Source organism: Leucopleurus acutus (genome assembly GCF_964270905.1).
Source record: "Leucopleurus acutus genome assembly, chromosome: 19".
NCBI classification, from domain to species: domain Eukaryota; kingdom Metazoa; phylum Chordata; class Mammalia; order Artiodactyla; family Delphinidae; genus Leucopleurus; species Leucopleurus acutus.
In genome coordinates, this window is record NC_139161.1 from 41277749 (window position 1) to 41290934 (window position 13186).

Below are 13186 nucleotides of genomic sequence, written 5' to 3' on the forward strand. Positions count from 1 at the left end.
AATGGGCAGAAGACCTAAATAGACATTTATCCAAAGAAGACATCCAGATGGCCAATAGGCACATGAAAAGATGCTCAACATCGTTAATTATTAGAGAAATGCAAATCAAAACCACAATGAGGTATCACCTCACACCAGTCAGAATGGCCATAATTTAAAAATCTACAAATAACAAATGCTGGAGAGGGTGTGGAGAAAAGGGAACCCTTGTATACTGTTGGTGAGAATGTAAATTCGTGGCTACTATGGAAAACAGTATGGAGGTTCCTCAGAAAACTAAAAATAGAGTTGCCATATGATCCAGCAATCTCACTCCTGAGCATATGTCTGGAAAAAAACTCCAATTCTAAAAGATACCGGTACCCCAATGCTCATAGCAGCACCATTTACAATAGCCAAGACCTGAAAACATCCCAAGTGCTCATCAACAGACAATTGGCTTAAGAAGATGTGGTACATATGCACAATGGAATATTGCTCAGCCACAAGAAAGAAGGAAATAATGTCATTCGCAGCAATATGGATGGACCTAGACATTATCATACTATGGGAAGTAAGTCAGACAGATAGCATGTGACATCACTTATATGTGGAATCTAAAATATGATACAAATGAACTTGTTTACAAAACAGACACAGACTCACAGACATAGAAATCAGACTTACGGTTACCAAAGGGGAAAGAGGGTGGGGGAGGGATAAATTAGGAGTTTGGAATTAGCAGATACAAATTACTATATATAAAATAGATAAACAATAAGGTCCTACTATATAGCACAGGGAACTATATCCAATATCTTCTAATAAACAATAAAGAAAAATAATCTGAAAAAGAATATAAATGTGCGTGTGTGTGTGTGTGTGTGTATATATATATATATATGCACACATATATATAACTGAATCACTTTGCTGTACACCAGAAATTAACACAATGTAAATCAACTATACTTCAATAAAAAAAATTAAAAATAAACAACTCAGGGACTTCCCTGGTGGTCCAGTGACTAAGACTCTGCACTCCCAATGCAGGGGCCCCAGGTTCATCCCTGGTCAGGGAACTAGATCCCGCATGCCACAACTAAAGATCCCTTGTGCTGCAACTAAGACCCCATGCAGCCAAATAAATAAATAAATAATTGTTTTTTAAAAACTCAATTTAAAAATGGGGAGAGGGGCTTCCCTGGTGGTGCAGTGATTGAGAGTCCGCCTGCCGATGCAGGGGACGCGGGTCCGTGCTCTGGTCCGGGAGGATACCCCATGCCGCGGAGCGGCTGGGCCCGTGAGCCATGGCCGCTGGGCCTGCGCGTCCGGAGCCTGTGCTCCGCAACGGGAGAGGCCACAGCAGCGAGAGGTCCGCGTACCGCAAAAAAAAAAAAAAAAAAAAGAATAAAATGGGGAGAAAAATAGAAAGATTCATTGCAAAAGGCCAATAAAAAATTAAGGATACTGGAGGTGCCTAAAACAAAAGGTAATGGGACTAGCATGACCCCTCCTGCCCCCCTCTATCCTTCTTTACCTGGGTACTCACATTTTACTAATTCTCTGAACTGCCTTTTTATTCTAAGAGACTAGTAAACAGTTATTTTTTTAAGATTTATTTTTGTCTGCGTTGAGTCTTTGTTGTTGCGCGTGGGCTTTCCCTTGTTGCGACAAGCAGGGGCCACTCTTCGCTGCGGTGCGTGAGCTTCTCATTGCGGTGGCTTCTCTTGTTGCAGAGCACGGGCTCTAGGTGTGCAAGCTTCAGTAGCTGTGGCACGTGGGCTCGGTAGTTGTGGCTCGCGGGCTCCAGACCTTAGGCTCAATAGTTGTGGCACATGGGCTTCACTGCTCTGCAGCATGTGGGATCTTCCTGGACCAGGGCTGGAACCCATGTCCCCTGCACCAGCAGGCGGATTCTTAATCACTGTGCCACCAGGGAAGCCCAACAGTTGTTTTTAAAAATAAAAACTGCCCAAGATTGCAGGCCATCCTCCTTAGGTATCTTCTACTCCTTAGTCAAAGACTGAACTAAGGGCCATAGCTAAAGGGTTTCCTAAACCCAGGGAGGATCCCAAGAGTTTTTTGAAGAGTTTAGAATCCTTACTGGGGCCTATGACCCGGGGCTGCCAGATCTTTATCAGCTTGTGCCCGGGATGGTGGGACCTGGGGAAACCCAAAAATGGATACAGAAAGCAGAATGGCAAAACACCGAGGATGATACTTGAGATCCTCAACCAAAAAAAAGCTCCCAAAAGAGCCACCAACCTTTTACAAGCCATTCCTAGAGTCTTCCCTGCACTAATCGTTCTACTCTTCAAACATTCAAACAAAAGAAAGAATGCTTGTCCTGCGGCGTTCCGGATTTCATATAATAAATGATGTCGCCTAACCTGCTCCAGCTGTCCTATTTGTAAACAGAATATCTCTTGAGATTAGTGGATTAATAAAGGCAGAAAATTAAATGGGAGGCCACTGACCTGACTGAACTCGTGACCATAGCTGAGCACTTTGAAACAAGATGGTAAACAAAGATCTGAGGCATTATTGGCTTTATAACTACGACAGCACCAAGACCAGGCCTCAGATAATACTTGGGCCTCCCACATCACATCCTGCTAGGTCCATCATTAGAACGCCCACCCAAGAAGCAATGTCTCATTGGTAATCAGTTGGGACACTGGAAAAGAAAAATTGTCCTAAACAAATTCCTCACTATCCACGCAGATGTCCCTAAGAGAGAACACCCATCTGGGCCTCTTCCAAAATTGACGGGGGGCTCTGAGGGACCCTCTGGTAACTGCTACCAGCAATATCCTTAAACAGCCCAGGGGAAACAAAAATTAAAATTGATGGAAACCTTGCCAAATTCTGGTAGATCCTGGGCTGCACTCTCCACTTTAAACCCCACTCTCATAGGACAACAAATCCTGTGAAAAAAAGGTTTCCATCTAATAACGTTCAGGGAGAATTTCTATCTCAAGCAATGCAAAATGATCATGGGTAAAGCATTCTTTTTTGTTGTGTGACACAGCCCCAGTTGATGTATTAGGTAGAGATGTCTTTTCTAAATGAAAAGGACTGATATGTTTTGCTTCCCATGGAGACTCCACCTTAGAATTTCCTGACCAACTTGAACCTGATCTTATATGTTCTTTACAATTTGTCCTTGGTTTGCAAGAAGAATTCAAACAAAAGTCCCCTAATTTAATCGAGGTGCTTAAAAATCTGTGGACTACTTCTAATACTGATGTTGGTAGAATAAAAAGTATAAAGCCTGTACATATTCAGATAGATATGGCTAAACCTCTTCCTAAATTGCCTCACTGTCCATTAAAGCCTGAGGCTGTACAAGGCCTCTCAACTTGTCCCATAGCAGAAGACTTAATCACCCCAGGGCTGGTCATTTCTGTACCGGCCCCTGCAACACGCAGATCCTCCCAGTATAGCTAATGGGCGGGAAGATGATTTGTCCAGGACTTGAGAACTATTAACAAGATAGTGGTTCCCCGTTTCCTGGTGGTTCCGATCCTGAACCTCCTTTTATCACAAGTTCCGCCAGACTCAAAAGGGTTCACTGCTGTGGACCTTTGCTCAGCCTTTGTCAGCATCCCTGTGGACCCCAGCAGCCAATATCTATTCATCTTGATGTGGAACCATCAACAATATACCCGGACAGTCATGCTTCAAGGGTTCACTGAGGCCCCCTCCTGTTCCTCCCAATTGCTCCCCCAAGATGTAAGACCCTCCAGTGTCAGGAAATCAACCTTCTACAGCATGTAGATGACCTCTTGCTGTGCTCAGTTACCAAAGAGGCATCCATAAAGCATTCCACTTATTTGCTGTGAGTAAAAGTTACAATTATCTCTAGACACTTTATTACCGAGTCATAATGGAAGCACTGGAGGAATTCAGCTGTCTCCAAAAAGAATTAAGCTAAACCAAGGACTTCCTAGGCCCACAACTAAGTGACAGCTTTGTGGCTTTCTAGGCCTAGCAGGTATTGCCGACTACAGGTTCCTAATTTTTTCCTATTAGCTTCCCCTTTCTATGAACTTACTAAAATTTCTGTCCCTGAACCCCTTCCACGGGAAGATAAACATGAGTAGGCCTTTCTAAGACTAAAACAAGAAGCTCCTGTCCTAGGGCTACCTCACTATTCAAAACCTTTCACCTTATCTGCGCAGGAGAGAGAGAACCAGGCCCTGGGAGCATCGAGAGCCTGGTAATGAACACAGGCCTGTTACAGCATCAGCTTGATTCCGTGGTTCCTGCCCCCCCAGCTGTCTTAAGGCTATAGCCGCAGCTGCAAAGTTAGTAAAGCCTCAGAGGATCGAACCCTAGGAAATGCTGTTTATTTACAAATTCTTCACACTGTCCAAAGTCTTCTTAATTCTGAGCTGACCCAACATTTCTCCGCAAGCAGACTGACCTTCTGTGAGATCCTTCTGTTCTCACCGCCTAATCTGTACCTTAATACAACATCCTTAATCCTGCTATGTTACCACTTCTACTGGATGAAGGTGAGCCCCATGACTGCGCGGTAATAATATCCCATTTTGTGACACAACATTCTGATTTACAGACACCCTGTCGAGTAATCCTGATCTAATTTTGTCTGTGGATGGTTCAGATTGTAAAAAAATGAGAAAGGTGATTTCCACACTGGTGATGCTCTTACTACCCAAAATGAACTACCTGAGAGGGAAAGTCTCCTACAAGCTAAATCAGCTCAACAAGCCAAGCTCTGTGTCAGTTATCAGGACAAACCGTTAATATTTATACTGACAGCTGGTATGCCTTTGGTATTGTCCGTGATTTGGGAATGTTATGGAAACAAAGGGGTTTTCTTACATCCTCTGGGACCCCAATCAAACATGGATAACAAATAAACAACCTTCTTACTGCCATTCTCTTAGCTTCTGAAATTGCTATTTCAGGAATTGCTATTATTAAAATTGAGGACTGAACCTGAATATCAGGGAGACACCCTGGCTGGCTTTCATGAGAAGGCCATAAAAGTCTATAAAAGTTGTGGCATGGGACTTCCCTGGTGGCACAGTGGTTAAGAATCCTCCTGCCAGTGCAGCGGACATGGGTTCGATCCCTGGTCCTGGAAGATCCCACATGCCGTGGAGCCCGCGAGCCACAACTACTGAGCCCACGTGCCACAACTACTGAAGCCTGAGCGCCTAGAGCCCATGCTCTGCAACAAGAGAAGCCACTCCAATGAGAAGCCTGCTCACCGCAACGAAGAGTAGCCCCTGCTCGCCGCAACTAGAGAAAGCCCGTGTGCAGAAACAAAGATGTAAGGTAGCCAAAAAAAAAAAAAAAAAAGCAGTGGCACATGTGAAGTCCATTCTGCTTCTATATTGTGACCTTTTGTTGCCAGACTTCCACCATGCTGATGTCCTTGCAACAGAGCAACAGTCTGCTCCTGAGTCAGAGAAACTAAGATTGACTGTGGTTGTAAATTTAATAAAGAGTTGGAGTTATGGGGAAATCAATATGGCTACTTATTTCTTCACAGCTTCCGGCCAGTCCCGTTTTCCAGGTTTTGCATTCTTTCACTCACCATGGTGCATTTAAGAAGACTCAAATTTTAAATAAACTTTGGTGGGAAGATGCCTATAAAATTGCAAAAAACGTTTACTAGAAATGTCTGACCTGTCAGGTCCCTAATCCTGGAAAAATTTTCTTTGTTCCCAGAGGCCTCCGACCTCCTCCCTCTGGACCCTTTTACACCTGCAACTGGACTTCATTCAGTTGCCACCTAGAATGGGTTACCACTATGTTCTTGTTATGGTATGTATGTTTTCTGGATGGGTTGAAGCTTTTCCCTGCCACAAGGCTGATGCCCTCATAATGGAAAAAAAATCTTTTAGAAAATGTGTTTTCCACTTTGGGTAAACCTTCCACCGTCTCCAGTGATCAAGGCATCCACGTCTCTGGGGGGGAAAATCATACGAGCCTTAGCAAAAACCCTGCAAAGTTTTTGGAGTCATCACGGTACCTGTCACCCTCAATCACCAGGCAAGATGGAACTAATGGGATCCTCAAACTTAAAATCTCTAAACTTGCTGAAACTACTGGACTCCCTTGGTCTAAGATGTTGCCTCTGGCCTTGCTGACTGTTTGTAATACACCCTTTGGGAAACATAAACTCACTCCACATGAGATAGTCACTGGTAGACAAACGTCCCTTGGTATACAACTGTCTGCTGATCCCTTGTTTCATGCTAATGTGATCAGCTACTGTAAGGCTTTAATGTCTTATGCTAAAGCCTATCGACAGGTTAAAGAAGATTTCCTGTATTCCAATTCAAAAGATCGTGTTGGTCACAGTCTGGAACCTGGTGACTGGGTATTCTGGAAACGTCATCAGAGGAAAACAGCCTTCGGACTCCGTTTGAAAGGACCTTACTAAGTGTTCCTGACCACTAACACGGCTGTGAAACTAGAGGGCATTGAGCCTTGGGTAAGCACATCACAGCTAAGGAAGCCTCCACCTGACATCTGGTCCTGTACAGGTGCTGGATACCCCTGAACCAAACTATAAGAGAGAAGCAGCTGACTTCAAAATAGACTGTTTCCACCCAAGCCTCCAGATCAAGACTTCATACTTTAACTGAACATGAAATTTTTTTCTTTCCTTTCTTTCTTTTACTGTGACATTGGCTTGGAAAGATAACACTCTCATCTGTATCTCCCAGGCCATTGCTAAGGGGAGTAACCTTTCAGAATGCTCAATTTGTCTTCAAAGATTCTAATCTATCCATGATGCTAGAGACCCTCTGTGACCAATTTCTCTTCTATTTCCAATGTCACTGCAAACTACAGTTGACCCCCATTTAGAACTCTCTTACTAAGTTCAACTCTTGTCACCAGAACACCCTGTGCCTTGTTTTTCCCTTTGTCAAATCGTAACTGTATGTACTCAATTAGACACAAATACCTACAAAAATCTTAGTACATTTGCAGCCCCACGTTCCCATGATTATCTAAATCAGATTGGCTCCCAATCACTAAGAGATCTCACCAGCAGTGCACATCTTTACAAAGCATTTAGGACGACTCTTTATTGCAGGCTAAGAGATTCTCTTCCCATATGTGCTGAAGACCTGACTGAGCCCTGGCTTGGATGGGTAAAGGCAGCAAACCCTGTGAATGAGTCCATTAACAGTACCCAGAATGCTCTGTGCCTCAACATGCTTTGTCTCTCTCTGTGGCTGTTTTCATTCTCCCTGGGCCTATGGATGCCTAGATGCCGAGGGCACAGCCAGGCAATGCCTCTTAGGTTATCTAACTGTGCCTCTAACTTTCCACAAACGAGTTAAGTCATCTCATTGATTGACTTCCCTGGATTTACACCATTGAGTTAGAAAGGAATTATCAGAAGGTGGTCATGACTCAAGACTAGCTTCCTTTGGCAGGGCCATACTTCCCTGGTTATGAGTAAATACAAGTGACAATATGATCAGGAACCCCTCCTTAACTCCTGAAGACATTGCAGATTCCATTGCTAAGACAATAGGTGCCCAATAAAGATCCTTAAACTCTCTGGTCAAGGTTCCTCTTAATCGTAGGATAGCCCTTGATTATCTTCTAGCTGGACAAAGAGAGGTCTGTGCTGTGGTCAACACCACTTGCTGCACCTGGATAACCCTTCTGGGGAAGCTGAGACTCAGTTACGCAAGACCACTGAGCAAGCCGCTTGGCTTAGCAAGGTGACTCCTTCAATGGCTCTTTCTTTGACTTATTTGATTTTGATTGGTTTGGGTCTTAGAGACCATGGCTCGAAGTACACTCCAAACATTAAGGATTATCTGGCTTATAATAATCATAGTGATCTCCCCGGTGTGCTGTATTCTCTCTAAGACTGGAATGTCAGAAGATGAACAAAGAGAATAGCCAACTTAAAAATCATGAACCTGGGGCTTCCCTGGTGGCGCAGTGGTTGAGAGTCCGCCTGCCAAGGCAGGGGACACAGGTTCGTGCCCGGGTCCGGGAAGATCACACATGCTGCGGAGCGGCTGGGCCCGTGAGCCATGGCTGCTGAGCCTGTGCGTCCGGAGCCTGTGCTCCGCAATGGGAGAGACCACAACAGTGAGAGGCCCGCGTACCGCAAAAAAAAAAAATCATGAACCTGAAACCATGACCTGTGGACATCACAGAGATGAAGGAAAAAATAGTCCTGACCTGTGAATACCACACAGAGGATGGACAAAAGCTGTGAGAACTACAGAGCAGTAGCTAAGAGTGGTGCTAATGCTTTAAATTTTGATCTCATGTCTCAGTTATTCTGATCAAAAGTGGAGGGGGGATGGGATAGTTTTAAAAAGGAGACAGAAAAAATAAAATAGAATAAATAAAACAAAATAAAAAGGAGACAGCAGGCCCCAAATAGAGTCACTTGTGCTAAACCCCACATCAGCAAACCAAGACTTATTACCTGAACTAACTTCAGTTCAACCGCCCAGGATTGTGACCTTTAACCAGTCAACCTGGAAATATCCGGTCAGCACTAGTGAGCTGACCCAACTGCCAGGCCCTTCCATTCTCCTTAGGAAGGTGACCTTGCCTGAAACAATGCATTCTTTGCTAATAACTTCCTTTTTCCATCGCCTTTCTGCCTTTAAAAACCATTCCTTTCTACAGCTTGGGGAAGCTCCTTTTTATTGCTAGATGGGCTGCTGCCTGATTCATGAATTGTTGAATAAAGCTAATTTGACCTTTAAACTTTTTCAGTAGAATTTTTGTTATTTAACAACCTCATGCCTATACATTGCCAGAGTGTACCGGCTGTTCCCCCTTACCCCTCCCACTCCAGCCCATAGAGGTGTTTACTGAAGAAGCCCCACCGATCATGGCACTCCCCTTCCCCGCTAAATCAAAACTTTCAATGTCTATTAGCACTAGGGTGACCAGATGCTCTGATTTGCCAGGGTCGGTGTTAATTTATATCTGTTGTCCCAGCATAATTATTAATGGTGCCTCCTTTTATTCTCAAACGTGCCCTAATTTGGGTGATAAAAATGACATGTTCATCTTACTTATGACTATCTGAATGGAGCATAAACTCCCCACCTTCACAGACTGGCCTCAAGCTTCCTTCTCAAATTTCCCCATCACTTCACACAGACTCCAATCTAACATCTTCCCAGTGGGCCTCCACCCAACTTGATAAACACATTATAATCCCCCCCCACACCCCCGCTTCTAGGCATTCGCTCAAACTATACCTGTCTCCTTTCTGCCTGGCCTGAAAGAGCTTTCAAAGAACCCCTGTACTTGTCCATCCATGAAGACCTGGTTTAAGTTCCAGGATGAAGCCTCCTTAAGTGCTGATAAAGTCTTAGTCTAAATAAACCTCTTGTCAAGGGTTATCTAGGCTTCCTCTGACTTCCTAATGTCTTTTTTCTGTTTATCCTGGGTTGGAGGATGATCAGAGGAGTAATGTCAGGCACAGGAAGAATATCACAGGCTGTTGCAATGGGTCATGGGAGAGATTTGGGGCAAGCATGGCGCTGGCCAGGCAAGGAATAGTGGTGAGAGTCCTGCTGAATAAGAGACTGAAGCACCTGGGGTCTGGGAAACCTCTCTTGGGGACTGGAATTAGAGGGATGGAAAGGTTTTGTCTGGTCTTGTCAGTTTTACCCTGAATCTCATTGAAGACCAGCAGAACTAAAAGGCCATTTCTCAGGAACACAGTTCCCGCCCCCATAACCATACCTCTCACCCCTACTTCCATCTTTCTCCCTCCCAGCTCAATGTAGATTCCCCACAAAATATACGATTGCTGACTGTAATAAAAAATATTTTTTCTGAATTCCTAAAATAACATGTATTTCCATTTAACATTATGAGCCACACCTTTGGTTCACAAGAGCAATGTCTTCTTAAAAATACAAAACATTTTTGTATCAATGATCCTTGCCAGGACCCTTACAAGATTCCAGGGAATTAAAGAGGAGAGAGACAACATTACTCATACGTTGCAGGTGATTGAATTGGGGCTCACAGAGGGGGAGGGACCCAACCAAAGCTTTACATTTAAAAAGTAACAAAAATTCATGGCAGAGAATTTTTTAAAAAGTCAATAACTTATATGCAATATTTTTTTAAATTATTAAATAAAAGCCATTCCTTTTGGAATGAGGTTATCTCAGAATACATCTTAGGAAGACCGGGAGAATGAATCAAGCATTTTGAGGCTCTGGTTTGGTTTTAAAAGGTGAATATTTATGGCTTTAAAGTTTGGGCTTTTTGGTCCAGGTACTTCATGGCATCCTGGACCCATTTCTCCCGCGGATCAACACAGATCTTCTTGTCCTGCTTGGTGCTGAAGCTGTGGGAGAGAGGGAAAGAACTTATTAAGGATCCTCTTTGAAACTTGTGCCAATTTAATCCTAAACCTTCCAGGACCATCTGCCATGGGATGAAGGGGTTGCCATGAGAGCAGAAGAAGGAGATAGAGGAAGGGTGGGATGCTGAGGGTCAGTGGCTGCTCTTGATGGCTCAGTAAAGCCATTCTTGCTCTTGACTCGAAGGAACTGGTATGACCTGAACAAACTTCTAGCCAGGGAGCTAGAGGGAAAATTTCCTGTTGTGAAAACTCATGGATTGGATTATAGAGATGGAACGCTCTAAGTGTAAGGCTCCAGTTAACTCTAATGCGGTTTCAAGAACTCTATCCCCCAGAAATGAAATTTGGGGCTGGGAAAGGGTAGGTTTTGTCTACTTACATCACAGCTTTCTGGGGACATTTGCTGTTGGTGATTCTTCTGTAGCTCTGCAGTCGCTGAATGGAGATCTTCCTTCTGGCCATATTAAAGCAGCAGACAGTTGGGACAGAAGCTGAATTGGGGAGAAATGAATAGAAAGACTGAGCACTAATGATATGTAGATAATTTTTAAGCATGACTTTGTAAGGAAAGAAATTTCAGGAAGGCAAGGAAATGTAAGAGATGGAGGCAGAATCCATCTGCTCTGAGGTCCTGTACCTCTGCCTTTGATTTGGTGTCCCCAGCTGTACAGTAGGGACCCATCACTACAGGCAAGGATATGGAAAAAGCTTGGTCAATGCAATAAGCTCCAACTTTGTCATTACAAAGAGCTACGTCACTAAGGGATAGTCATAATACTACTCATCAAATACTCTCCGTTCTCTGCTTTCTGGACGCATGGTAGACTTGCAAGTCTTGGCCACTTTTGGTTGATTGGAACCATTAACTGGTTTTGAGCAATAAGTGAGAAGACAAAGTGACAAGTATCATTTCTAAGGTAGCTTTTGTAATTGTCAGTGCAAGACCCTTGAGAGCTTTCTTTTCCTTCATTACAGTAAGCGGCAATGTTCCCAATCCATCAATTGCCCCATCAATCCAGAATCCTGAGTATATGAAGTCAAAGCTCTAGTCAATACATTATAGATATTTAGTATGAGTAAGAAATTAACCTTTGCTGTTTTAAGCCCTTGATAATTTAGGATTGTTGGTTACCACAGCATGCATTGTCTTATCAGACTGATACATGCAGAAAATCTAAGTCATCAGAAGATGAAAACATGAGTTATGATACAAACATATAGATACAATCACAACATGTCACCTTGAGAGATTCCCCTGGGACCTCATTCCCTTCCTCTAACCACTGTTTCTGAAAACTGTCTTGGGATCCAGTAAAATTTTGGGGTGTACAGTCAAAGCATTTTTTTTCTCTCCACCACTGACAAAAATGCGCCCTGTGCTTGCAATAAGAGAGGGTCTTTCTTTCGTGTGCCCCCATCCCCAAACATGCGAAGGCAGCCGGATTATGGATGGACAAAACGTCACTCTCAATATTCATGTCAGGAAAGAATGTGGAGACTGACCTCAGTAGCCTGGGTTTCTAGTGCTGGTTCTTTCTCTGATTGTGAGGTCGGGGCTCTTCTTGTCCACTCGTGGGACCCGTTTTCCCGTCTTTAAAATGACGGGGTCTGCAGCAAGTCTCTGCAGATTCTTGCTGATCTGACAGTTCTGGTGGTGATCAGCTTTGCCATAGAGAAGGGACTTACCTGGCTGAGCCAGCACCTGGGTGCTGAAGATGGCTGCTGTGAGCAGCAGACACAGAAGTGCTGCTGAGACCTTCATGTTGAGCGGGGAGGTTACCAGCTTCAGTCTGAGAGCTGTTGGTTTCTGGGTTTGTCTCAGCCTCTCTGCAGCTCTGGCTGCTCTACATGCCTTTTAAAGACAGCACAGGGTGTGGGAGCTTCCAGGGAAACCTTTGCTTGGCCAGGGTCATGAACAAACCATGACAAAGGCAAGTCCTGAATTGCTGTTCCAGATCCCAGCAAGTTAACAGGACATAAGAGGCAAACACATCTGTTCATTCTCACATGTTTTTGGAATGACTAAGCACAAATGGTAACCTAGAGGGTCATTCTTACAAGCTCTGCTTTCTCTGAAATGAACCATCTGCAGTGGCGGAAGAGTCAAGGAGACCAAGGGCATGAAGAGATGAGGAGATTCAAGTACCTTTCCTGGTCCCTGTGTTCACATGGTGGTCTTTAGGATTTTAGAGGCCGGAAAGGGGCCCTAAAACTTCTGCTAGGCTCCCATCCAAATACAGAGAGATCTCAGCAGCTCTGAACATTGCTTGATCTCTGGGAACCCAGGAATTGAAGCACATGAGAAACTCACCCCATAATTCAATCTAGTGCACAGAATCTTAGTGCCCTGGAATTTTAGTGCTATAGGACATCAGAACTGAATATTTCTTATTTAGCTTGACTTCCTGTGCATTCTTTACTCAGTTTTGTTAAGGAAATTTGACAAATAAAGATTGTATATATTGAAGGTGTACAGCATGATGGTTTGATATTCACATGCATTATGAAATGATTATTGCAATTAAGTTAATTCACACATCCATCACCTCCATCACCACACATAGTTAACTTTTTGGGGGGTGTGCATGGTGAGAACACTTCAGATCTACTCTATTAGCAAATTTCAAGTATATAATATGGTATTATTAACTAGAGTCACCTTGCTGTACATTAGACCCCCAGAACTCATTCATCTTATAACTGAATGTTTGTACACTTTGACGAACATCTCCCCAGAAATACAAATCAAAACCATAATGAGGTATCACGCCGCACCTCTTAGGGTGGCTTTTATAAAAAATACAAGGCACAGTAAGTGTTGGCGAGGATGTGGAGAAAAGG

The 13186-nt window shown here is 43.7% G+C and overlaps 1 protein-coding gene across 1 annotated transcript; it reads right to left on the bottom strand.

The window, feature by feature from the left end:
- Window positions 1-10221: 10221 nt before the first annotated feature.
- Window positions 10222-12107, bottom strand: LOC309975334 (eotaxin-like; the record flags this gene model as incomplete). Its single annotated transcript, XM_082860363.1, has 3 exons — window positions 10222-10327; window positions 10725-10836; window positions 12032-12107. 3 exons carry the CDS (start codon window positions 12105-12107, stop codon window positions 10222-10224), a joined length of 294 nt encoding a protein of 97 aa, XP_082716489.1.
- Between the last annotated feature and the right edge of the window lie 1079 nt (window positions 12108-13186).